This window comes from Hippopotamus amphibius, chromosome 12 (assembly GCF_030028045.1).
Source record: "Hippopotamus amphibius kiboko isolate mHipAmp2 chromosome 12, mHipAmp2.hap2, whole genome shotgun sequence".
In the NCBI taxonomy this organism is placed as follows: Eukaryota; Metazoa; Chordata; class Mammalia; order Artiodactyla; family Hippopotamidae; genus Hippopotamus; species Hippopotamus amphibius.
Genome location: NC_080197.1, coordinates 45,288,206 through 45,315,680, shown reverse-complemented (window position 1 = coordinate 45,315,680; position 27,475 = coordinate 45,288,206). Strand labels below are relative to the sequence as shown.

The following is a 27,475-nucleotide window of genomic DNA, read 5'->3' as shown; positions in this document are numbered from 1 at the left end:
AAAGTGCAGCAGTGGAAATACAAGTCTCTTCTCCATAGTTTTCTAAATTGACTAACCTACTTGTGATGAATCAGCATTACTATCATATGCTGAAAACGATGAAAGGTTATTAAAAATGACTCCCCAAGGGAGCATATTTGCTTCTATGAATACAAATATCTGCTAAACCAGAGAGTTTCATTTTTGGAGAAGAATAAAATCTTATTAGCACTTAGCACTCTGCTAACCTCTCCAGCTTCCTGCTCCATAAATGTGGGATTGGCTTTCGGACACTGAGGTTTGGAAGAAACTTGTTTCCCTGTGTATCTCTCCTTTTATGCTATCTAAAAAAAAACAAAAACAAAAAATACAAAAACACCCCCACCCATTTCCCACCCCTGCAGCCCTTAGGCAGTGAGCTTGGCTTGGAGCTTCCAGCAATGGGGCTTCTCAGCCTAAAGGCTGGCGGATCTAACACAGATGCTGCAGCTGACAGGGTGGGGGGCGGGGCCTGCGGACGTCACGGATGCTCTGTGGGGACCCTCGTTTCTCTGGTTCCTGCTTCATGGTGGAAGGAATGGCCTGCAGCATCTTGCACGTCTGAGGTTAAAGATGTCACTGGGAGCCTGCCCTGAGGAAATGCACATGTGAAAGCACTCCTGAGTGAAGGTGATCTGTGGGGTTTTGCTGTTAAAACCGACCAACTCCTGAGAACTCACATTTTATAAAACTACAGAGTTATCTAAACAACTGAGACATACACATGTAGTCTTTGCTTTATTGATTGTGAGTGGAAACAAGCTCAAAATATTTTTCTCCTACAAACTTTTGGTTACCAAAGGAGGGGGATAAATTAGGAGTTTGGGATTAACATATACACACTACTATATATAAAATAGATAACTAACAAGGACCTACTGTAGAGCACAGGGAACTCTACTCAGTATTCTGTAATAATCTATACGGTAAAAGAATCTGAAAAAGCATGCATATATGTATCTGTATACCTGAATCACTTTGTTGTACACCTGAAATTAACACAACATTGTAAACCAATTACAGTCCAATGTGAAATAAAAATTATATTAAAAATTGTAAAGAGAAAACAATACAAACTTTTTTTCTCCTAAAAAGGCAATTTTCATTGCACTTTGTCCTTGAGATATCTGGGTTTGTTTCCTTTTTAAATTTATTGACCACTAATATTTTAAATGTAATTGACTGTTCAGCCTTCACACCAGCCCTGGGAGGCAGCACTGTTATATCTGCTCTTAACAGATGAGGCAGCTGAGGTGCACAGAGGGCGAGTAACTCGCACAAGGTCAAACGTCTAGAAAGGGTGGGACCAAGCTTCGGGGTTTATCTTGAATAGTGTGGCTCCAGAGGGCTCTGAGGCAAGACACTGTCACTGCCTCTTTGTAAATTTATGCTCTTATCTATGAGGTATCCTTTCATTAGGCATGAATAGAAGACTATTTCCATTCTTTCAAAATCCAAAAATCACATCTTCCCTGCATTTCCTAGGACTTCATTCCATTCTCAAAGTTTTCATAACAAAGTGTTTATATAATCTATCGTTATATATTCTAGTAATTGTTAGATATTCTATTATAACATTTATTCTATTTTATTTGTCTTCATATTGATAAATCTATTTCCCCCCCTAGGCTGTGTGCCCGCAGAGAGGGGACCACACATTGTCTCTCTCCAGAGCGTCACTGCCGAGAACACAACAGGTTCACAAAACACATTTGCTGAAGATGTGAAAGCCGGTGTTACACTGACAGCAGCTGCCACTGGTGCTGTGCCTTTACGTCACTAGTCCACCTCCAAGGCCACCTGCAGCCACTTCCTGTCCACACTGAGGGCTGCCCCAGGGAGTCTCTCTACCTGAAGGTGTCCTTGGGCGCTGGGGAATGCTTGGCCAAATGTGGGGAGGCTGGATTCTGCCAGGAATTAACTCCCAGGGCCAGCTGACAACCAGGGGGGACTGGGCTTGGTGGACAGATAGCCCAGCTTCCTTGCTCTTGGCAGGGCCAGTTCTGAGCTGTGTCCTACAAAGTCACATCCTAGCAGCATCCCCAGTGGAACTGGACCCCAGCTGCCCACAGCAGTTACCTGTTCATTAACACAGGTAACTTCTCTCGGCTTCTCTTCCTTCCTGGTCTCAGTACCCTCTTTCCTCAGAGCCACGAGGCAATGGATTCTGCCAACAACCTAGATGAACTCTGAAGTGATTCTTCCTCATCGAGTCCCTTGATAGGAAGGCAGCTGGGAGGGCAGCTCAGTGGACATGCTGATCTCTGCCTTGTGAGACCCTGAGAAGAGAATCTGGCTAAGCTGTGTCCAGCTCCTGACCTCTTAAATGTTAAGGACAGTAATACACATGTGCTGTTGGAAGCTATTACGTTTATGAAAACTTACCATAATAGAAAGCACAATACTATAGTAGCAATAGAAAACTAACACAGATTGTGGTGCCTGGAAGTGGGATGCTGTTCTAACAAATACCTAAAAACCTGAGTATGAGTTTGGTAGGGCTGCTATAACAAAGTACCACAGACTGGTGGCTTAACCAACAGAAATTTATTTCCCACAGTTCTGGAGGCGGGAAGTCTGAGATCAAGGTATCTGCAGGATTGCTTCTTCTAAGACTGCTCTCCTTGACTTGCAGACAGCCTTCTCTCTGTGCCCCTGTGCATCCCTGGCATCTCTTCCCTCTTCTTATAAGGACACCAGTCCTACTGGATTAGGGTCCCAGCCTCATGACCTTGTTTAACCTTAATTACCTCCCTTAAAGGCCCTATTACCATATAAAATCACACTGGTGGTTAGGGCTTCAATATGCGGCTTTTGGTAGGAATTGGATTCGATCCATAACAACAAGGGCTTTTGCAACCAGAAGTGGGTGGAGGCTGCAGGGATGTTGAGGAACATGGAAGAGAAAGTCCAACTTGCCATGAACACCGTCTTAATAGAAATCTGGACTTTGAGGATGCAGATGGTGAGGGCACAGAAACAAATGAGGAACACATCATTGGAAACTGGAGGAAGGGGGATCCTTGCTAGGTACTGGCAGAAATTTTGGAAAAACTGTCTTCTGGAGCTATGTGGAAAGCAGATGCTGTAAGTGATAAATTTCGTGACATGTCTACAGAGATTTCCAAGCAAAGTGTGGTCAGTGCTGACTGGTTTCTTCCTTCTACTTACAGTAAAATGTAAGAGGAAAGAGATTCATTGAAGGAAGAATTTATTTAAAAAAGGGAACCAGAATCTCATGACTTAAAAAATTCTGAGCCTCTGTATTTGGCAAAGGTGAGAAAATGAAGGGATGCACTCAGGAAAGCTTACTCTAGAGAAAAGGCTGAGGGTGTGGCTGTATAACCAACTCTCAGTTAAAAACTGAGCAAAGGGACTTCCCTGGCAGTCCAGTGGCTAAGACTTCTCCTTTCAATGCAGGGGTTGCAGGTTCGATCCCTGGTTGGGGAGCTAAGATCCCATATGCCTTGTGGCCAAAAAACCAAAACATAAAAACAAAAGCAATATTGTAACAAATTCAATAAAGACTTCAAAAATGGTCCACATCAACCCCCCCCCCCAAAAAAAAAGAAAACAAAAAACAAACAAACAAAAAAACTCAAGAAAGACCCAACGTCAGGGTATGCAGTCATACAATGGGCCTTTTGAAGAAATTAAGGGTATGCCCCATAGATCTTCTCAATCAAACCAGAGAACCTCTAGGAAGCTTAAAGGCACTGCCCCTCAGCCTCTTAGGGGAGGCTGAGGTCCTGGAGGGTTTATCTTAATATCTGTGGATGTAGTTGTTTCCTCATGGAGGGAACAACAGTGACATCCACACAAGGTCTACAAAGTTCTTGAGAAATTGTCTCAACAGAAACACTGCCAGCCTGGACTGCGAGGCACCGAGATGTTATGGCAGGAGGGTTTCAGATCCCCCCCCCCACCCCAAATTCTACTGGCAACAAAGAGCAGGCTGATAAAACTACTGGGCTGTAGACATGGGCTACTTTTCATGGGAAAGGAGGGCAGAACCAAGACCCCGAGAGTGAGAGTGGGGCTTGAGCCACAGAGGACTATTCCCAAGCTTGAAACCTAATCGAGGAACTCCCAACATCTGCCAGGCTGGGTTTCACGGCAGCTTTGGACTGATGACTCCTTTTCACCTCCTGTTTCTCCTGTTTTGAACCAGAACGTCTACAGCAATTATCCTATGCCGGCCCCACCACCACTGTTGGGAGGGCTGAGGGTTCACAGCTCCACAGATGGAGGGCAGTGGTGCCCCAGCAGCTGTGCTTAACAGATTACGCCTGAGAGCTTCGTGTACACCTGACCCCAATTTCACTTGAGGTGATTCTATAACAGGATGAAATGGAAAACTTGGGCTGACGTGATACATTTTGCATGTGGGAGGGACTGTGAGGACCAGAGTGGATAGGCCCTAGCGTGGCTCCTCCATGATTCTGGTCTCCTGGTGCTCACGCCTTTCTGTGATCCCCTCTCTATGAGCCTGGGCAGGACCTGGGACTTGCTTCTAAACCACCAGAACATGGCAGAGGTGGCAGGATGCCACTTCCACACTTGTGGGTTATGTGATATGGCAAGGGTCATGGCGTGTCACCTGTCTCATGGTTATGTTACATGATATGACAACAGTGATGGGACATCACTTCATGATTACATTATGACATATACATCAGACTCCACGCAGGTAGCTCTCACTCTCCTGCTGGCTTTGAAGAAGCAAAGCATCATCCATTCTACAAAAGCAAGGAGGTGAGTTCTGCCAACAACCTAAATGAGCTTGGAAGTGGATTCTTTCCCAGTCAAGCCTCCGGATGGCAATGAAGCCCAGCTGACCCTGACCGCAGCTTTGTGGGAGCCTGAGCAGAGAACCCAGACTCTACACTCACAGAAACTGTTGAGATGATAAATGTGTATTCTTGTAAGCCATGGCATGTGTGGTGATTTATCATGCAGCAGTAGAAAACTAATACAAAGATTCTCAATAAGCGATGGACTGTGTGAGTACAGCAAACTCTTAGACTAGTGCCATTTTGGGTACAGCTTTTGCACTGCAGTTTTCACCTTGTAGGTAATAGTAGTAGCATCCAATCAGTTGGATGGTGATGTGCAGCTTGGAAATGACCAAGCATTGATTAAATTCCTTTATCAATAGTTGACAACATAACGCTTATATTTAAAATTACAAGACAAAACGATTAAAAACTATAGGATTTGACAGTGCCCCTCCAGAAGCCTATAGCTGCCATCTTAGTGCCCCAATTTCTATGAGATGCTAAATAAAAGATAAAATTAAATCTTTCAAGTTCCAAGCATGTGTGGGAGTCACAGGGAGCCACATGCTTTTGCCTCTGGATTTAGAAGCACTATTTTCAGTTAGGTCACCCCTGCCAGGAGAGAAGAGCTGGGGCAAATAAGGCATCCCTGAGAACATCGTCTCTGTATATAGAATTTCCCAGTTATCAAAGCACGACCATCCTCATTGGAGGAGTTCAGCTGTCAGGAGTTCAGAGCAGTTCACTCAACAGGAAACCAGCATGAGTCTGGAGTGATGCCTGTGATCTGAGGGTTCATGTTTGACCTCAGATATGATCAGCTCAGGGAACAGGGAGGCCACCGTGGACAGAGAGGGAGCAGCAGGCGTTTGAACACTTACTCGTTTGCTTCTTGGTGCCTGTGTTCCGCCACTATGAGGGATCTGTCCATCTCCTCCTCGGAGTTACATCTGGGGACCAGAGTCACTGCAGGAATGCTGGGCTGGGGATTTTAAGCTGAGAGGAGGCACTTAGAAATAGACCTAACCACCAATTAGTCATAAACTACTTTTCAATACAACCAGTGATTGACCATTGCTTTAAAATGGTACATCCTATTTTTGTTTATCTTCAGGGCTATAGCAGATACCAAAGTCTTGAGAGGGAGGGGCTGAGAGCCCTTGCTCGTGGGACCTTAGTGGTCCTCTTTTCATGGGAAACCCAGGATCTTCCACATTCTAGGATCACGGAACATGAAAGTGTAGCTGTTTTCTACTTGTCCCATAGCTGCAGGTGTGCAATCCCGTCATTTGTGAGTACAGAGACGTCACAGGGGTGCCGGGAGGAGCCAGCTGAGAACCCAGGGGAAGTGTGCAGTTAATATCCGGCTCTCCTCAAAATGCAAGAAGGGGTGAGAACCTACAGGGGTCACTCTCCTGTGATGATTCCCTCTGCCCTGAAAACATCAGCCTCTGCTTTTCTGGAGTAACAACTAGGCCATACGAGCTTAAGTCTGCTCCAACGGAAAGGAAATATTGAAGCAGCTTGAGTAAAACACTGCAGTAAAAGAAGAAAGATGGTACGTTTGAAGGATGTCAATTTTTACTTTTTTTTTTTTTTTTTTTTTTACTTTCGGAGGTGGCTGTATGTGTGGGGTGAGGGGAGTGGTGGGCGTGTGGCATGCCAAATACTAACCTCATTTATACAATGGAAAATGCTTTAAAGAAGTTTCCAGATTTGGTTGGTTCATAGAAATGAAGATAGATCATAAATCTGGCTTTAGGTTTGGCCTTATCCACTCCTTTGGGATAAAGCTCACCTTGCCCCAATCTCCTGAATTTAGGCAAGTGAGAGAATTTGAAGCCAGTGTAATGTTTTCCTTGCAGTCTCTGTGGCAGTGGAAGGTTGAGAAGGCATATTGAAAATGGAAGGAGAGATTCCAGAAAGAAATGGGCACCAAGACAGTTATGAGAGTCCAAGTCTGTTCTCCTCACTGGTTTTTGAAGTGCAGAAATATTAGAACTTCAGCAAAGGTTAATCACCTGTCCTCCCAGTGAAAGCCTTGGTTCCAGTCTACTTAACAGACACTCCTGTAGGTGTTTCCAAGTGATGTTTTTGATGAGAGGTTTTAGAATAGAGGTAATCTGCCCCCAAGTTTCATTTTATAATTACCTTTTCCTTTAAAAAAAATTAAACATCTTTACAACACACACATTATTTCTTCTGCAAGAGGTTTGTGTTTTTCTTAAATGTCTTTTGACAGTCATAGAGTTGGAAGGACTCCCCGAATCTCAACTATTCACACCCATTTAATTAATACGCCCCTAAAACCTGCAGGACTTGCATATCAAATCAATATCGCTGGCACACTTTAAAACTGGATCTGACCTTTAAATGAATCAATTTATTTTGTAATAGAGCAATTTCTTGATCTGAGACCCAAGTCCTTCATGCACAGGGGTTTAACCAATAACAACTCCTGCCTGTGGCTCACAAGGCGCCCCCCCCACCCCACCCCCACCCAATCCCTCTTTGCCTTGTGTCTGAACACGTCTCCCAGCCCCTCTCCCTGCGCCCTCTGCTCCAGCCCCACAGGCCAACTCCCCACGCTTGTTCCCACCCCAAGGTCCCTGCACTAGTTCTTCTTCCACCAGGGAACATCTCCCCCTCCTGGGCCTTCTCCTCCTTGGCTCCCTCGTCACCTTCATGGAAGGACATTCTTCAAGGACTCCAAATAGCCTCACCCTCAGTTACTTTATAGGATGATGATATTTTCTTTTCTCCATCATATTTATTGCTACTGTAGCTGTGTTGTCTGCTTATTTAAATGATCACTAACTGTCTTCCCATGAGAATTCCAGTCCCCAGGACAGGGACCTGGCACTTCCTGTCCACATGGACAACTCTAGCATGGAGTGAGCCTCCAATAAACACTTGTTGAATGAATGAGTGAAATTAATGTAAAATTTTCTGCATCCTGGGGGTTTTAAGGATACAGATTTCAGAACTGGCTCTGAGTTAGCAAACAAGTTTGGGCAACCTGGGGTACATTAGAGGACATAAACTCCGAAGGAATAACAGTAACAATACCACCACCACCATCACTCCCAACAATGACCACAAGCACAACATTAGGTTCTGTTTACTGAGTCCCTAACAGCTTGCTTGAGATGGTTGGTATCTTTTATCTTTTAGGTCTGGTAGTACTGTGTAACCCTAGGAAGGCTTAAAAATAAGTTTTGCAGTAAAATTTGAGAAAGTATAAAATATATATTGAAATAATGAGGAAAGGAAGCAAAACCACAATATCAATAATTTTGTAAGAGACCAAGTGTTGGTAAAACAATATATCTTACAGCTGTTATGACGGTTATGATATTTGATGTGTCTTTACTATCCTTGTTCGCATGTGTTTACTTTTTTTGCATTTATGGTTGAAGCAGCCAAGAAAACTTGAAATATTCCACCTATGATATTCTTGAAATATTTGGGAGATTCTAATTAGTATTTAAATGCATAATTTGATCAATGGAATTAATTTAATGGTGGGTACTGGTATTTTTCTAAAATATTACTTAACAGACCCATAATTTTATCATGTTATTAAACTAAGTACAAATAGTAGAATGTATTCTCCACCCACCAAAGCTCCTTGGACAGTTAGGATCTTGCCATTCAAACGTTCAAGGGAAATACCAGTACCTTCATTTAACAGACAAGGAAACTTCTGTTCAGAGCAGCAGGTAGGTGACTCATGTGAAGCCATTCAGTCTGCAACTGGCATCTTGCACTTAGATGCCAGTGAGCTGACTTCTGAAGCCTCTTCTTCCCATTTCTCCCCATAGACGGGTGAACATCAGGGCACTGAATTTCACGTTGTAAGAAAGATGCTTCCACGCTCAACACTATATTTTAGTGGAAACAGATCTAAAAGGAGGAGTAGATAGAACCACATGGACTTCAGAGGATAAGAAGATCATGGGGGATCCATGAGCTTTAAGAGGGGACCCAGTAGAAAATATCATGATGAAAAAAAACAGGACAGAAGACACTCAGCCTAGCTGAAGGTCAATTGTGAGGCTCCCATATTACAAGTCAGTCACGAAACAGGAATAAGAGCCAGAAAAGTCGTGATGAGACTTCTGAGCTCTCGGAATTGCTGGAAGTTTCATTCAGTTAAGAGCCTGACAACCATCTGAGACACAGTTTGAACTCGTTGATGACAGCTCTCAGAAGGCAAAGCTGGTCCTAAAACCAATAGTCCCTCTAGACTGGATTCTGACCAATGAGGAAGAGCACATCAGTGATGGGGGAATGAGAAGGAACCTTGTGAGAAATTGTCACCTTGTGTCAAAGGGAGATCATGCCAGAAAATGTCAGAGAGTTGCCCTGTATATTAGGAGAGGAAATTTCAAAAAATATTCAGGGACCTCCCTGATGCCACAGTGGATAAGAATCCACCTGCCAATACAGGGAACACAGGTTCGATCCTTGGTCCGGGAAGATTCCACATGCCACGGAGCAGCTAAGCCCCTGTGCCACAACTACTGAGCCTGCACACCACAACTACTGAAGCCCGTGTGCCTAGAGCCCGTGCTCCGCAACAAGAGAAGTCACTGCAAATGAGAAGTCCGCGCACCGCAATGAAGAGAAGCCCCCTGCTCGCAGCAACTAGAGAAAGCCTGCACGCAGCAACAAAGACCCAACACAGCCAAAAAAAAAAAAAAAAAAAAAAAAAAAAATTCAAGGAGAGGGTGAATCCCAAGGAAATAGAGCTAAGAAGGATGATGTGGCTCTGAAAACCTAAATCCTGAATGCAAAGTTGTGAATCACGAAAAGGGAGAAAAGATGAAGAATTACATTGTTCAATCTTCAACAAGACACTTCAACATAAACGATGACATGGGAGAAAATAAAACAACAGTACAAGTATTCAAGAATGGGGAGGCGGGACCTGAGGATTTATCCCTCCTGATTTTACTTGTTTGTGTGAGTAGAGTGGTTTTTAATGCAACAGTCAGGGGCAGACAAGGATGAGGGAAGCTCGGCTTTGGAAGATTATACAGTACCACAGACCACGGAGAGGATGCAGACCCAGGCAGAACCAGTGTGTGTTCCTAGTCTCTGTGACTCTTCAAACTTGAAAGGATAAAAAGAAGACTGGCAGAAAGGATTTGAAGGCTACATCAGAAAAGGGGATGGTAAGGATGGGGGCATTTTACTTTATTATTTTTAAAAATAATTTATTTTATTTATTTTTTATTGGAGTATAATTGATTTACAATGTTGTGTTAGTTTCAGGTGTGCAGCAAAGCGATTAAGTTATACATATACATATATATATTTTTCAGATTCTTTTCCTTTTATAGGTTATTACAAAAATTGAGCATAGTTGCCTGTGCTATAGTAGGTTCTTGTTGTTTATTTTATAAATAGTAGTGTGTATATGTTAATCCCAAACTCCTAATTTATCCCTGTTCCCCTTTCCCCTTTGGTAGCCATAAGTTTGTTTTCTTGGTCTGTGGGTCTGTTTCTGTTTTGTAAATGAGTTCATTTGTATATTTTTTTTTAGATTTTACATACAAGTGATATCATAGGGTATTTGTCTCTCTCTGACTTACCTCACTTAGTATGATAATCTCTAGGTGCATCTATGTTGCCGCAAACGGCATGATTTCATTCTTTTTATGGTTGAGTAGAATTCCATTGTATCTATGCACCATATTTTCTTTACCCATTAATCTGTTGATGGACATTTAGGTGCTTCATGTCTCGGTTATTGTAAGTAGTGCTGCAATGAACATTGGGGTGTGTGTATCTTTTCGAATTATGGTTTTCTCTGGATATATGCCCTGGAGTAGGATTCCTGGATCATATGGTAGCTCCATTTTTAGTTTTTAAAGGAACCTCCATATTGGCTGTACCAATTTACATTCCCACCAACAGTGCAGGAAGGCTCCTTTTTCTAGGACGGAGTCATTTTAAATGACTTCAAAACCAGAGAACTCATGTTCTTAGAGAAATTATATTCTATGACACTAAAAGGGATAAAATACTGCATTCAATAATCTATGAGACAGTTGTTTACCCCAGAAGATTACCAGCCAACTGGAGAAAAGTAGCCTCTATTTTCAAAACAAACAAACAAACAAACAAAAGAATAAGAAGAAAACACCAAAAAACACTGGGTAGTATGTAAGGAGCAAGTTGAAGAAGCCACAGATAATTAAATTTGATGTCAGCCCTAAGACAATGGTGCTCCAACTTTTTGGTCTCAAGAACCTCAGTTACTGAGGACCACAAAAGACTTTGGTTTATGTTATATCTATCAATATTGACTGCATCTGAAACAAACTGAGAAACATTTAAAACACAAGAATACAAAGCACAACATCCATTAGGCATCAGACCAATGGCATTAACACACGCCATGTAGGTTTTAGGAAACTCTACTGTACACTTGGGAGAGAATGAAAGTGAAAATGGCAAGTGATGCTTTAGTATTATAATGAAAATAGTTTTGATCTTCCATTCCCTGAGACAGTCTGAGGGACCCCCAGGGGTTCTAGACCAAACTTTGAGAACTGCTGCAAGAAAATGTCTCACCATGTGCCCAAGGGAACAAGAACAAAGATATTCACAACATTATTTATAAATAGCAAATATTTGGCAACATCCCTTCATCAAAAAATGGAGAAGCTGTAAACAGATACAATTTTTAAATAAATTCATATTGATTTGTAGAAAATGAGTTTATCTCAAAACAATGTTAAGTAAAAAAGCAAGTTAGAGCATATTATAGACAGTATGACATCACTTAACAAAACAAATATGCCAACCAATACTATTAATATTATTTCTATGGTTTTACTTGAAAAACAAATCTGAAGCAAATGTTAAGATATGCTATTTGTTCACTTTATTTTTTTAATTAATATATTTATTGGCTGTGTTGGGTATTTGTTGCTGTGCACAGGCTTTCTCTAGTTGCGGTGAGTGGCATTACCCTTACTTGCAATGCACGGGCTCCTCATTGGGGTGGCTTCTCTTGTTGTGGAGCACAGCCTCTAGGCACGTGGGCTCAGTAGTTGTGGCACATAGGCTTAGTTGCTCTGCAGCATGTGGGATCTTCCCAGACCAGGGATTGAACCCATGTCCCCTGCCTTGGCAGGCGGATTCTTAACCACTGCTCCACCAGGGAAGTCTCTATTTGTTCACTTTAAACAGAAACTATAAAGCCTTTTTTAAATGGCCATTTATTCTTATTTTATTTTTTAATTGGAGTATAGTTGATTTTACAACATTGTGGTACAAAGCCTTTTTCACATTATCCTCTGTATATTTTTTTAGCATTTTAAAATGATTTGTAGGCTGTTATAAAGGGTGATCACTAAGTTCAAGCTTCAGTCCACCTAAAACAGTGGTTCTTAAAGTTGTCCTCCACCCATCAGTAGCATCAGCATCATCTGAGAGAGTGTTAGACATGCAGACTATGGCATCCACCCAGAACTTACTGAATCAGAATCTCTAGGGTGGGGCCCAGGAATCTCAAGTTTTAATAAGCTCATCAGGAGATTCTACTGAAAGCCCAAGTCTGAGAACCACTGGGCAAGAACAAACATGACCATTCAACCTGCCCTTTATATAAATGTATCTAATTCAGCAGGAACTTTGCTAATATTGCTTATGACATTCTTGTGGACAGAATGATGTTACATTTTGAGAAAAGGAGTTTCTCAAAGATATTTGCCAAACATTTTATGTTTTAAAGGGCACTCCCCACCCCACCCTCACCTTGCCTACAAGTCTTTGGCTTGGGTACCTGAAGTTTAACTTTGGACACAAATCAAAGCTAGCCTGTGGTTCTTGGTTTCTGAGATTTTGTCAATGTTGGCCAGTGTAAATATGTGTTGATACATTATATGGATACATTCCTTTGTATTAGCTAAATCAAGGTTTTCAAAGCGTGGTCCCCAGACCAGCAGCATCCATATCACCTGGAAACTTATTAGAAGTGCAAATTCTTAGGCTCCACCCCAGCCCTGTTCAATCAGAAACTTTGGGGATGGGCTCAGCAATCATTGTCTATCAAGCCCTGCAGGTGATTCTGTTGGACTGTAGTTTGAGAAACACTGACCTAAATGAATCTCCGTAGAAGAGTATGTCCTGGTGATGGTGACGTGTAATTTGAAGAAGGTTTGAACAGGAACAGCTGACACGTTAACCAAGCAGAGAAGAGAGTGTTGGATGCAACAGTGAATTTCTATTCAGAACCAGCCCGCCTGAAGCTTACTGACCAATCCTGAAGAACTGGCACTTTGCCACCACCTAAGGCGCTATGCACCTCTTCCAGTACTGCTTTTATGTCACGATCTATTTTCTCATTTCCTTTGCCTGCTTTAAAGGACAACTCGACCAAATTAGAATAGTCAATTCTACTTAACTTAAAAAAGCTTTGCCAAAATGGCTTTAAATCCGCACAACTCTGCCTATTCATTCCTTTCTATCACTTCATTCATGGCTTCTTATTCCAAAGACTGTTCTGACTTCTGCAATATATTTTGCATGGTTTATAATTTGTCCTTCTCAAGTCACTTGCAAGATTTCTTCAGAGAAGACATTTCCAAAGAGCGAGATAATCCTAACCTCATGGTGTACTTTGGCCCCTGGAATCTTTTATTTTCCTTACTCCAAGAGGCTGGTAGAGTCAGCAGGATTCTCTTGGACTCCAATTCAATATGTGCTGATAGCACCAGCTGCATTTGTGGGATCTTGGGAAAGAGAGGCTCCATCTCAAGGAGTTTGGTGAGAGTATGAAGTATGGATTTCTTGGGGGTCCTTCAGTTAAAAAGCACTCAATTATCTCTGCTCTTTCTGGGGAAAATTCAACCTAGCTGACTCTTGTTACTCCTTGTCTGTTTTTGTTTGTTTCTCACAGGCAAAACTGTGCTTGAAATTTGCAGGACTGGATACTCAAGATGTATCTTGCAATACTTGAGATGTATTTTCCACTCATCTTTCTGTTTGCATTTAAGTGTTTAAAACAAACATTCGCATTTCATACAGCCTGCATACTCACACATTTGGCATCAGGGCTGGGAAGCCCATGATGTAAGAGAATCACAGGGCCCAGGAGCTCAGTAATTCTGTCTGGGAGGATAATGAGCCAGCCCATTCAGGAGATGGAAGAAATGAGCTAGAAGGTTCTCTTAGGTCCCATGTCCACTGAGCGTGGTAGATTATCACTGAGATAGGAGCTTCCTACCTCACTGCCAGCCAGGATCTGCTAGCATCCGGACAAGTGAAAAACCATGGTGAAATAATTGGTACTTTGTCCTGACCCCATAATAAACACACTCCTGGATAAGAGAGCACATCGTGGGCCTTTAGTTAAGATGTCACACTAAGACTGCTTCCTTCCAGAATGTTCTTCATCAAATCACTACATTCAAGGGTAAAAAAATAGCGCTTGTTTCATTTGGGCATTTTTCCTTTGCCATAATGATTAATAGCAGATAACTTTTCTGGGCACACTGCATCTTCTGTTTTCTGGGTTTTATAAAAACTTGGAATATGCAAAAAATAATGAAACTAAAAGGTAAATTCTTTCCAACCTCAACTTCTTTTTAGATAAAGTCCAGCCTATTATTTATTAGTCATTAGTGAGGCATCAGTCTTTATTACAGAAGAAAATCATGTTCAATAGTAGGATACTGCCTAATATTAACCAGTTGAGTTGGTGAATTGGTCAGTTTCTATTAAATATCAATCAATACCTGTTTAGAATGAGAGGTTCCTTTTTGTCCCTACAGATTTATCTTCTCACTATCTATCTCTTCAGTATTTTACATTTTAGCTGGCCTGAAAACTTCCAAAATCTTATCAGAATATCAAATTCACAAGATGCAGGATTAAAACACTCTGTGTCCATCTTTGGGCAGAACAGACCCACGTGTTCAATACTAGAAAAGACAGAATCACAATTTCAACTTAGCTCAGGTGATGTCATAAGAATTTCTTGTAATTTATCAGGTTCCTTCTTTACACCCTTTAAAAATGCATCCGCTATTGTTTCACGTATCATTTAAACCCAGTACATTCAATATGCATGTTAATACAGAACAAGGTATTTATGCAGCTGAGATGCCTGCTAATATAAGGAGTGAGGATAGAATCTGACCTAGTGGATAACATGACGATAAGCTTCAATGATGTTTAACTCCCATAGGGAGCTTTTGGGAAATGGCCCAGGGAATTCGTATCACTCTGAGGTGCAGAAGGAGATGGCAAAGGCTGGATTTTCTTTGTAGTCTCTTGACATATCTTAAATGTATTGGGTCTGATTTCCACTTCGATGCAATTATTTTGATGAACATTCCTTTTAAAAATCCACTAGCCATTTGTTTAAGACACATTATAGCCTATTCTAGGACACAAATGATTCATTTTTATTTGAAATAGCTCTCTCTTAGACTATGACGGCTACATACATATAATTTATAGATGCATATACTTATAAATATACTTAAAGATATATATTTGATTATATATAAAATACATGCATATGCATGTATGTGTATACATATATAAATCATTTATTATTGTTAAAAACTGTTATTACTATTTATATAAAAGTTTAGACATTCTGAGGGCAAATGCAAAACAACACAAGGCTGCCTAACATAATGTCTACTCAGAGGTTATAGTAAAAAGAACACACATCATTAAAAGTAGAAATAAAAATTTCCTATTTTGTGACTGTATTGTATGATTCTGATTAAAAAAACTCACATCTGAAAGCTGAGGTTCCTTTTCATGTGTTGCAACTTACAGTAAGTGGTGAACATTATAATCATTGAAGATGATTGTGGATAATCTGTAGATATTTAAAAACAAATACATAATTTACACATTTGATAGCTCGCCCGTAAAGATGGTGCACTGCATCAAACGAGAACATGCTTCTTAAGCCAACTTAAAGACAGAACCCTCGCCATACCTTCATGGGAGCCAGCTGGATGGGAGTGATGCACGAAGGGTCTACCATGGGCTTCGGTCTGTTCGCCGTGTCTGCTAACAGGCTGTGCCACTGCTGGGGGAGGCCGGTAAATTTCTGTTCTTGTGGATCAAACCCAGTATGAACCCTGTGTTCAAAGTTGGATGGGCCAGATATTTCAATCTTTTTCTTTTTCTTTCCAAACATGGTGCAAAACCTGAGAAATGCAAACAGAAAAGGGGAGCTGTTGATATCTCACCAGCAGAAGACCGTAGGAAAATTAGTAATTCATTCAGAGTTCTACCTTTTCAATTCTTCCTCTATACATCAGCAGCAAAAGATGGAATTTGTATTTTCAGGGTGTGTAGATTAGATAACTTCATTCAAATGTTTTTGTTCTCTCCTTGCACTTGCCATGTATAGTTTCCTGACCCATAGAGTTTGGATTTGACCATGTGACTCGCTTTGACTAATGGACTGTGGGTGGAAGAGAACGTCCTTCAGTTCAGGGTGGACATTTCTGAAGGTGAATATGTATGTTTCCACTTCCCACTTATGCTCCTGCCACTTGGTATGAAGATATCTCTAGTAGGCAATACTCCCTTAGTCAAGATTCTAGAGGGAGAGATGCAAGAAGCAGACACAAATATGACCTCCAGTTTGCAGCCAAGCCCAGCTAAGCCACAGCTGAGTTACAAGTATGAAATAAATGTTTGTCATGAAGCCTCTAAGATTTTGCACTTGTTTGTTACATGATGTTATCAAAGCAAAAGCTGACCAGCACACAGGGAGAAGCATCTCAAAGTCTGGTGTGCATTTAAACTCTAAAACATTTGTGCGGAAAATATGTATAAACATGAAAAATGGGGTTAATAATTCTATTTGCCACACAAAATTATTATTAGGATTAAACAAGTAAACATTTGTAAAACACTTTGAAAAGCACCTGGCACAAAGTAAGTGCTGCAAGTATTAAAAATACTTCTGAATGAATATATCAGAAACTTGACTGGTGTTGCCTGCAGAGGAAGGAGCCAGGGGGACAAGGCAGGGAGGAAGAGCCAATTTTCACTGTATAGTTAGAATTTTATACAATGTATTTTACTTGTTTGAAACAATGTATTTACCCTGTGACAGGGATACCTCTAGAAAATAATGTAAAATAGTCACTGTATGCTTTACATTTATTGAAAAGATGTAGGGTAACTTGGGTTTGAATCCCAGCTCTTCACCATGATCTTGGGTAACTGCTTTCCTCTTTCTGAATTTATTGTGAACAGGACAATCATGACCATTTGGGGAATCCTGACAGCCCTGCTGCAGGTATGATTTATGCTGCAGGTATGATTTATGCTGCAGATATGATTTATGCTGCAGGTATGATTTATGCAGGTAAAGGATGGTGCTTAGGCTTCAATGCTGCTTTGTTAGAGAAGCCTTTTCTCAGCCCTCAGACTTGAGTAGGTGGGTTATACATACACTCCTACAGCTCTGTACATACTTTTCACTGCACTTATCCACTTGCTGTCAATTAATTGGGTGTAACCATACGCCCACTGTCTGTCTTCCCATCTAGAATTTAAGATCCGTGAGAGTAGGGATGCTGTCTGCTTGTTTATTACTGTTTGCCAACACCTGGCATATGGTAGGGCTCAGGAAATATTTGCTGACAGACTAAAATCACGCAGCACAGAACATTCAGGGAAGAGCACCTAGGATTAGAGCTCCGTAGATGCTCACATCTTCCTTTCTTCTCTCCCTCCTTCCTCTCTCCCTCCCTCCCCTTCACCCTCCATTAAAACTTCTGTTTTCTCTTTTAACCACTTATTCTTGCTTGTCCCGTGGGGGCTTCCTCCTTCCCTTCTAGTTTTCTAAAGCTTCTGTTCCATCCTCTACTGATGCTAGTTGGGCTGCTATGACAAAACACCAGAGACCAGGAGGTTTATAAACAACAGAAATTCATTTCTTACTGTTCTGGAGGCTGAAGTCCAAGATCAAGGTGCTGGCAGATTCAATACCTAGTGAGAACCCGCTTTCTGGATGGCTGCCTTTTTGCTGTAACTTCACAGAAGGGACAAGGGAGCTCTCTCTGGTCTCTTCTTATAGGGGCACTAATCCCATTCATGGGCTTCCACCCTCATGAAGCGATCATCTCCCAAAGGTCCCACTTCCTACTGCCATCACCTTGGGGATTAGGATTTCAACATGAATTTTGGAGGGACACATTCAGACCACAGCACTTCATATATATTCTCTTGACAGGGATAAGACTCTTCATAGCATTAACTCCCCAGAATTTATCAAAACCCATTTTCCCATTCATCCTGGTTGTTACTTCAGACTAATTTAGAAAACTCACATAAGGTGATAATGAAAAACTAATGAAGGATGATAAGGGCTCAAAAATACCTTGATGTGTTGTCTCTCTTGGAAAACATAATTGTAATTTTTTAAAATTCTTTAAGTATCTTACTATAATTAGGTTAATAAATATAGGTCAACTGATTTTAAACATGTGAGAACATCTCAGCCAGAATATAAAGAAGTAAAGGAACCCAGATGCAGTAGATCATCACAGGAATGACCCCCAATGTTTCATGCCTTCCAATGTCCAAGCCCTTGCGTGGGTCTCCCCCGCACGGACGCTGGACCAGGATACGTAATCTACAAGGGGACAACAGAAACCGTGACACAAGTACGAATGTGCTTGCCCACGAGGGCTTGCCTCTGTGCTGCTCTTGGACCCAGCAGCCAGCATGAGAACAAGGCCAGGCTATCCTGCCAGGGAACGGCCCACCATGTAGCCCAGGCACTCACCAGCCAGGCAACAACTAGCCCTGGAAACAAAGCTGCCTCGCTGACCAGCAGCTATCCACAAGGCGAGCCCCATCAAAACCAGCAGAAAAAACCCCAGCTAAGCTGGACCCAAAGTGCCAACCTATAGAATCAGGACGCAAATAAAATGGCTGCTGCTTTAAGCTGTTACATTTTGGAGAAGCTCGTTGCACAGAAAAAGCTAACTGATTATCATCCCATACCTTGCATCTTCAGATGTCCATCATTTTTTTCTCTATTTTAGCTGCTTCAAAGTCTCAAGTAACAATGCCCAATCTGGGTACTGTATTAGCTGTTACACAATTGTGTCCACTCAGAGGAGTCTTTACTCTGATGCTACCGTTTGGTGTGTCGAGGGCCTAGAAGGTTTTTAGCGGCCAGGAAATTATGCCAAATAAGTGACTCCATACACCATATCTCAGTATTATTTTGTGAAAATAAAAAATATTTGACAGACTTCCCTGGTGGTCCAGTGGTTAAGACTCTGTGCTTTCACTGCAGAGGGCACGGGTTTGATCCTTGGTTGGGGAACTAAGGTCCCACATGCCGTGCGTCATGGCCAAAACATTTTTTTGAAAAAATAATTTGGTCATGTGTGGGCTGAGTCTACTTGACATTAAAACAAGGTGGCAATTGTTTTAGAAAAGTCATTTGAGAAGAGTTCTTTGCATGTATTCACACCTGAACGAACACTGAGAATGTTAGATCAGGTATTTTCAGAACCAGAATAGAAATGTCTTACGATTCCCTTCCTGACTGTGAGTTTCTCAGTGGTTGCTATGTCACTCAAGGGAGAATATAAAAAAAGAATATATCAATGAACTAATAGTATTCTTGTTTTAAAATAAGACAGTTGCGGAGAGGAAACCCACAGCTGAATTAATTTGCCTACGTTTCATCGTGTGATACTATACAACTGTAATTTAAATGGTAATAAACAGTTTTAGGTGTCTAGTAAGTTTGAGTTAAAGCGGAAACAACTTAAAAAGAAAATGAAGACATTCTAAATCCTAAAGCCGTGTTCCTGTGACGCTCACACCTGACTAAAAGCAGAGAGGGAATCCCCGTGATGTCCAGTGATGTTCGTGAGTGATGGCCATTCCTCCAACAGCAGTAAGGACTCTCACACTTAGGTGAAAGACACACGCCAGGGAACCCTCCTCAAACCCAGACCTGCTTAGTGAATGGTTTCTTCTCTCTGATGAGCCCATGCTTAGTCTGTACCGGCAAAGTGCTAAATGTTCAGTGTGTCTGATCTTACTTAAAACTCACAACAACCCTATAATGGGGGACCCCAAGACCACCCCCAGGTTTGATTTGTTAGGAGAACTCATAGGACTCGGCATAGAGTTACACACATGGCTGTGATTTATTACACTGAAAGGATACAAAGCAAAAACACCAAAGGAAAAAGGCACAAGAGGTGAAGTCTGGAGGGAACCAGGCATAAGCTTCCAGGGGTCCTCTCCCAGCAGACTCACACAGGACATGACGAATTCCCCTAGCACTGAGTTGTGACAACACATGTGAGATGTTGTCTACCAGGAAAGCTTGTGAAAGACTCAGTGCCTGAGGATTTTATTCAGTACTTGTCATATAGGTACCTGTGCCTGGTCTGTGCCAAAATTTCAGACTCCAGAAGAAACATGGGTTCAGCTTAGACCATATTGTGTGGATAAACAGTTTAGTCACAGTGAGCCACTCTAATCAGAAAACAGTGGGAACCCTCCTAAAATCCCAGTACCCAGATGCCAGCCGAGTGCCAACCCTGCACAGAGGCTTCTCTAAGACATGCCGTCTCAGACCTGCTATGTTAACCCCTCTGTACAAGGGGTGTTATTATCATATCTCCATTTTACAGAAGGCAAAACAGGAGCTCAGAGGTGAGAAACTGGCAAAGCTGGAGACTCAGAATCTCAAAGCACATGCTTTCAATCCCTGGGCAGATTGTATAATAAAGCTAAATTCTATCTACCATAAACAGAAAATAGGATGGAGATGCCTAACACTGGTATAGCTGCATACACATATTTTCGTCAGAGGTAAAAAACTAAAAAAAAAAAATACCTGCCCAAACCGAAGAAATGTCATGGTGACCTCTGGGGAAACAGAACTTGGAGTTATCGTAGGGTACATCGGGGAACCATTGGGTTTTGAAAGTTTTTTTGATAAACCACGTGTGGTATGTTTATTTTCTAAAATATGTTTAAATCGACTCAAAACAAAGCCTTGTTCAGCAGGAGTTCCCTGGTTGCATAGTGGTTAGGACCTCAGGCTTTCACTGCTGTGGCCCGGGTTCAATCCCTGGTCGGGGAACCGAGATCCTGCAAGCCGTGCAGTGCAGCCAACAACAACAGCAACCAAAGTGGGTTAGAAAAAAAGGAACAAACAAACAAACAAACAACCAAAAACCCCCACTTGTTAAAGTTAGCATGTATCAGAATACATTGAATAAAACTTAAAAAATTCGTCCTTTGGGTTAACATTCTGAAGAAAAGATTGATTTACGTGAGTAGCCATTCACATATGATTCTAGAAGCTGCTGTCTCTTGAGGAATACATCAGATGACAACTTGGTCTTCCCAGTGGTGCCAGCCTGTTTAGATTCTCATCTTGCCTGAGAAGTGGCAGTTCCTACAGAATGAGTGTTCAGTAAGGTGTTTGAATCCTGAGGAGCTTTCTAATCTTGAGTCATTTTACCTTTATTGCTGTTGCTCTACATTAAAGTTTTTGAATATTGGCAAAACCTACCTAGTTCTTTGGTAGCCGTATCCACTGAAAGTGGCATGTAGCTCAGGAAAGAACTATTTCCTTTGACTGTTGAATTGTACATTTACAGCTGGATGAGCCAGTGGAGACATTTCAAGAAGCCACATATAACAGACAGACATAAACTAATGCCCCCTATTTTTAGCCTCTCTAAAATGTCTCTTAGCTCATAGGTCCTCACCTTATGAAATAAACACTGTAATAGAGTTCTCCTGAGAAACAGAACCAATAGGATTTATATATTATAGATCTATATAGGAAGAAATTGGGACTTCCTAGGTGGCACAGTGGTAAAGAATCCACCCGTCAATGCAGGGGACATGGGTTTAAGCCCTGCTCCAGGAAGATCCCACATGCCGCGGAGCAACTAAGCCCGTGCACAACTATTGAGCCTGCGCACCAGAGTCCGTGAGCCACAACTATTGAGCCCGTGTGTCACAACTACTGAAGCCCATATACCTAAAGCCCGTGCTCTGCAACAAGAGAAGCCACAGCAATGAGGAGCCTGTGCACCACAATGAAGAGTAGCCCCAACTCGCTGCAACTAGAGAAAGCCCTTGCACAGCAACGAAGACCCAACACAGCCAATAAATAAAGAAATAAATAAATAAATAAATGAAGAAATTTATTTCAGGAATTGGCTAATGTGGTTATATTGGCTAAGATACCCCCTGCTCTGCTGTCTGCAAGGTGGTGAACCAGGAAAGCTATCACTGTAATTCAGTCCGTGTCCACAGCCCGGAGAATCAGGGGCTGGTGGTGCAGGTCCCAGTCTTGAGTCTGAAAACACAAGAACCAGGAGTGCCAGTGTCCAAGCGCAGGAGGAGATGGAAGTCTCAGCTCCAGCAGGGAGAGCGTGAGCTTACCCTTCTTTGTCTTTTTGCTCATTTGGGTCCTTGAGAAATTGGACGAGGCTCGCCCACGTTGGGGAGGGTCATCAGCTTTATTCGGTTCACTAATTCGAATGCTAATCCTTCCAGAAACGTGCCCAGAAATAACAAATACCAACTATCTGGCCATCCTTTGGCCCAGTCAGGCTGACACATAATATTAACCATCACAAACATGCAGGGGAGAGCTTATAAGAACATCCTTCTTGTTTACGTAGAAAATGAAGTAACCGTGCAGGTAGATTTTAAAACTCTCCTTGACTACAACCATGCCTAGTGGTCTAGAAGACACGTGGCTACTGGCCACTAACACTTTTTATTTCCCTGAATATTTTTGGTTCAAAAGGTCTGTTTCAGGACTATGAATTCTATTTTCAACTTTCTTGTTCAAAGTATAATTTGTTTTATACATATACCTGGTAATTCTATATTTGTAACTACTTTTCCCATCCTTTATTAATATGTAGAGTTGGAATAATCAGTAAGAATAGTCTATACTGATGGGAAATACCTCTAGTTTTCAAAATGTCGGCATGATGCTCATAAGGGGCTTTGAATGCAGGTTGGGCCACAGTATAAAAATTCACAAGGTATTTTATTTTTCTAGTGCATTCAAAATTACTAAAAAATATTTGAGACACAGGCAACAGTGTGGATGAGCCTCAAAGATATTATACTAAGTGAAATAAGCCAGACCCAGAAGGACAAATGTCTGATTCTACATACATGAGGTCCCTAAAGTGGTCAAATTCACAGGGACAGAGAGTAGAATGGTGTTGCCAGGCATTGGGAAGAGGGGAGCATGAGGACTTACTGTTTAATGGGTACAGGGTTTCAGTTTGGGAAGATGAAAAGGTTCTGAAGATGGATTGACGGTTGCACAATGCGCATGGACTTAATGATGGCACTGAACTGTACACTTAAGGACGGTTAAAATGGTCAATTTTATATTATGTGTATTTTACAATAATAATAATAATAAATAATAGTATAGACATGCCCCAGGAGCTTTGGCCTGCATGGGGGGAAGCAGTTAGCAGAAAGGGGCCACACTGAAGATGGGGTGTGGCAGCGAGCTGAGCAGAGCTGGGGCCAATCTATTAGACAATCTTTTGTTCTTATCCTCTCTCACCATCAAAATGGTATTGGTATTTGGCACTGACAACAGCTTGGACTGTGCTTGCAGGCCCTACAGCTGAAGTGAGGAGTCAGTGTAATTACTGGACTATGAAGGTTTTCAGCTAGACAGACAGCGGGATGCTTACAGGAAGACCGCAGAATTAAACGATGGCGCCTTTAACGAACATCTCAGGGGTGATTCTTTTCCTGTTGACCCTCTCATGAAGAGATTTTTCTTTTCTTAGCCTCAGATCTCTTTTGAAGAACTTGGGAAATGCGGTAATGGATATTTAAGTACTTCCGAAATACCTACCAGTGTTCAGATAATTTAGGTTTAATGACCAGCCTGTCATTGGTTGAAGAAAGATGGCTGTTTGAGAAACTCCAGTGCAGAGGGGATGGCACCTGCCACACCATCCCCTTGTCGAGATGCCATTGCTCAGAAACCATTTGACACAGTCTCAGATTTGAGAACAAAGGATTCACTGGGCTTTCAGTTAGGTGATTTTAGGTAAAATATAACACGGATATAATACAATTTGGGATTCAGAGGAAAATATTAAAAACTTGGGATGCATCTATAATATCAATAAAAATAAAGATGTTTCCTAAGAAAAGTTATTGTATTGTGTCCAAAACAGTGTAAATGACATGGTTTCCTTCCCTGGGATTCTTTTACTGTGGTGTGTCTCTTGGACATCACTCACGGGACAGCCACTGTTCCAGCGGGTGCTTCCCACTCCAGAAAAACTGCTTCAAGGCATGTTGGGTCAACAAAAGAACAATTCTTGCACTCAGTCCCCGTTTGTATTGCACAGACACTCGTGACCCAGATGCTTGCTGCTCTGTGGGCTCTTCCGACTTGCTCCCTAATCCAACTACACCTGCCTTCTCAACCTCCTTGGAAGCAAATGACTCTGATTTTCAATTTTTATCCTCTGGATTTAAACTCAGCCTTCATACCTGACTCCTTGCTTCTTCTCTGTCCTTCTCTACTGTGTGAATCTCTCAGTACCTCCACTGATCAAGTTGTTTGGATCTAATATATCTGCTGGCTTCTTCTCACCTAAGCTTTCTGATTCTGTCCTGATTCTGGAATCTGTGACTGCAGATGGATTTATCATATCCATTTATCCAACTCCACACTGTCTAGATCATCCACATCGCAAGACCACTCTGATCTATCTCAACTCTCCATCCTGGCTTCGATTCATCCAACTCTTTTTTTTCTGCCACCGAACACCCAGGATTGACAAAAGGAATGCTTTGAGAAAACATTTAAATTCTAATTATTTTCACACTGTCCAGAGTGATAAAAATGTTAAAATAGGAGGAAGAAGAAAATTATGCTTTGTGGAATAGCATCAACAGAGTAGACATTCCAAAAAAAAAAAAAAAACCTGCAGAAAAACTATGTTAAATGTTACAGTCAAAAGCTATTATATCATTATGGTCTTATCCTATACCCTGTTTCTTCTTCCTTATTCCAATAACCACACATATAGAGACATAGCTCAGACCCCTTTCCTAAGCTCCAGATTTATGCATTCAAATCTACTCTTGGATTCATTCCACTCATGACACCCAGCGTCTTCAAAACGTAAGTCACAATCTTCCTACTTGTTCAACCTGTTCCTTCTCCAGATATCTCAATCCTAGTATATATACAGTACCATACTGTATGGAATTGCTGAAGCCAATTTTGGGAATCCACTTTGACCTTCTCTCCTCTATGATTCTGTACCTCCAATCACTGCCAATTCCTGTCCATTCTGTCTCCCAAATGTCCACTACATCTGTCCGTCTCTCGGAATTCCCACTGTATTAGTTTTCTACTGCTACTGTGACAGTTACCTCAAACTTAAGGTAAATTCATTACCCTATAATTCTGGAAGTCAAAAGTCTGAAATGGGTCTCACCAGGTGAAAATTAAGGTGTCAGCAGAGCTGTGTCCCTTTCTGGAAGCTCTAAGGGGGAACCTATTTCCTTGCCTTTTCCAGCTTCTAGAGGCCACCTGCGTTTCTTGACTCTTAGAACCTTCCTCCATATTCAAAGCCAGCAACAGTACATTTTTCTCTGACTGTTCTTCTTTGTACATGGCTCTACCCAACTCTCTTCTTCTGCCTTGCTCTTCCACTTTTAAGGACACTTGTGATTACATAGGGCCCATTTGAATAATCTCCCTATTTATTTACTTGTCCCCTTCCAAGCAGCCCTCCACCTAACAGGTAGACCAATTTTTCTAAATGTAAATCTGACTGCATCATGCTGTCTCTTTCCTAAGCCTTTTCTATGACTTCTCGTTGACCTTAAAAACAAAATCAAACTCACCAGGCTCCATAGGTCTACACCTTGCATAGCTCTCTAACTGCATACATCCCTCTCCCCTTCATTAAGCCTTACCTTCTTTAGTCACCTCCAACAGAGGCTCCCTGACCCTCCAACAGCTGCCTTCCCCTGCCCCAGGCCCCACATCACCCTAAGTCTTTCTTCCAGCCACTCTTGAACCCCAGAATCCCTTTCTTCTTCTGTTCTCCATAGCTCTTTATATAACTATTGTGCTTATTCCAAATTACAGAAGTAATACATGAGTAATATACAAGTTGGCGTGGATGGTTCAAACAATAAAGAAGCATATAGAATAAAAGCTAAACGTCAAGTACCATACACTTTCCCAACACAAAATCCCAAACATGGACTTTTTTCTGTTTGCTTCTGCCATTCCTGCACACAACCTGAATTTTCATACATAAACATGACCCCATGATGCTAACTGTTGTGGGATTTGCTTTTTGTGTCATTTAACCTAATTTGGCTGTTAAGTTTAAAAAAAAAAAAAAAGCAAACCTTGGCTATCTTTCCATAGTACACATATTGGTACTTGCTTTTTTTTTTTTTTTTTAAAGACATCATAGCATTTTATAAAATGGACTGTACTGGGACTTTCCTGGTGGCATAGTGGTTAAGAATCCACCTGCCAATGCAGGGGACAAGGGTTCAAGCCCTGGTCTGGCAATATTCCACATGCCGTGGAGCAACTAAGCCCGTGCGCCACAACTACTAAGCCTGCACTCTAGAGTCTGTGAGCCACAACTACTAAGCCCATGTGTCTAGAGCCCATGCTCCACAACAAGGGAAGCCACCTCACTGAGAAGCCCATGCACCGCAACGAAGAGTAGACCCCTGCTCACCTCAGCTAGAGAAGGCCCGTGTGAAGCAATGAAGACCCAACACAACCAAAAATAAATAAATAAATTTATTTTTTAAAAAATGAATATACTATAATTCATCTATTGATTCATTTATTGACTAATATTTAAGAGAGTTTTGTTTTGTTTGCTTCTTGTCATTTTGGCTACTAGTGTTTCTCCTCGGGTTTATCCTGCCTGGGACTCTCTGCGCTTCCTGCACTTGGGTAGCTATTTCCTTTCCCATGTTAGGGAAGTTTTCAACTATAATCTCTTCCAGTATTTTCTCAGGTCCTTTCTCTCTCTCGTCTCCTTCTGGGACTCCTATAATGCGAATGTTGGTGCGTTTAACATTGTCCCAGAGGACTCTTAGGCTGTCTTCAGTTCTTTTCATTCTTTTTTCTTTATTCTTTTCTTCATCAGTGATTTTCACCATTCTGTCTTCCAGGTCACTTATTCACCCTTCTGCCTCAGTTAATCTGCTATTGGTTCCTTCTAGTGTATTTTTCATTTCAGTTATTGTGTTGCATATCTCTGTTTGTATGTTCTTTAATTCTTCTAGGTCTTTGGTAAACTTTTCTTGCAACTTTTTGATCTTTGCATCCAGCCTTTTTTCAAAGTCCTGGATCATCTTCACCATCATTATTCTGAATTCTTTTTCTGGAGGGGTGCCTATCTCCTCTTCATTTAGTTGTTTTTCTGGGGTTTTAGCTTGTCCCTTCATCCGGTACAAAGTCTTTTGCCTTTTCATTTTCTCTATCTTTCTGTGGCTGTGGTTTTCAGTTTTGTTTGCTTCTTAAAAACAGCATTCTGGTGAGAGTCCTGGCGCATGTATCATTCTGCATAAGTATGAGCAGTTCTCCAGCACAGAATGTCAGAGATGGGAATAATGGGACCAAAGGC

General features: G+C 41.6%; 1 protein-coding gene across 1 annotated transcript in view; it reads right to left on the bottom strand.

The window, feature by feature from the left end:
* PAK5 (p21 (RAC1) activated kinase 5) overlaps positions 1 to 27,475 on the bottom strand; it is a 352,938-nt gene that overhangs the window by 98,061 nt on the left and 227,402 nt on the right. Inside the window, exon 3 of the mRNA XM_057702212.1 lies at positions 15,775 to 15,988. Coding sequence (XP_057558195.1) covers positions 15,775 to 15,978 — 204 coding nt within the window. The 5' untranslated portion in view covers positions 15,979 to 15,988. The remainder of the gene's footprint in view (positions 1 to 15,774; positions 15,989 to 27,475) is intronic.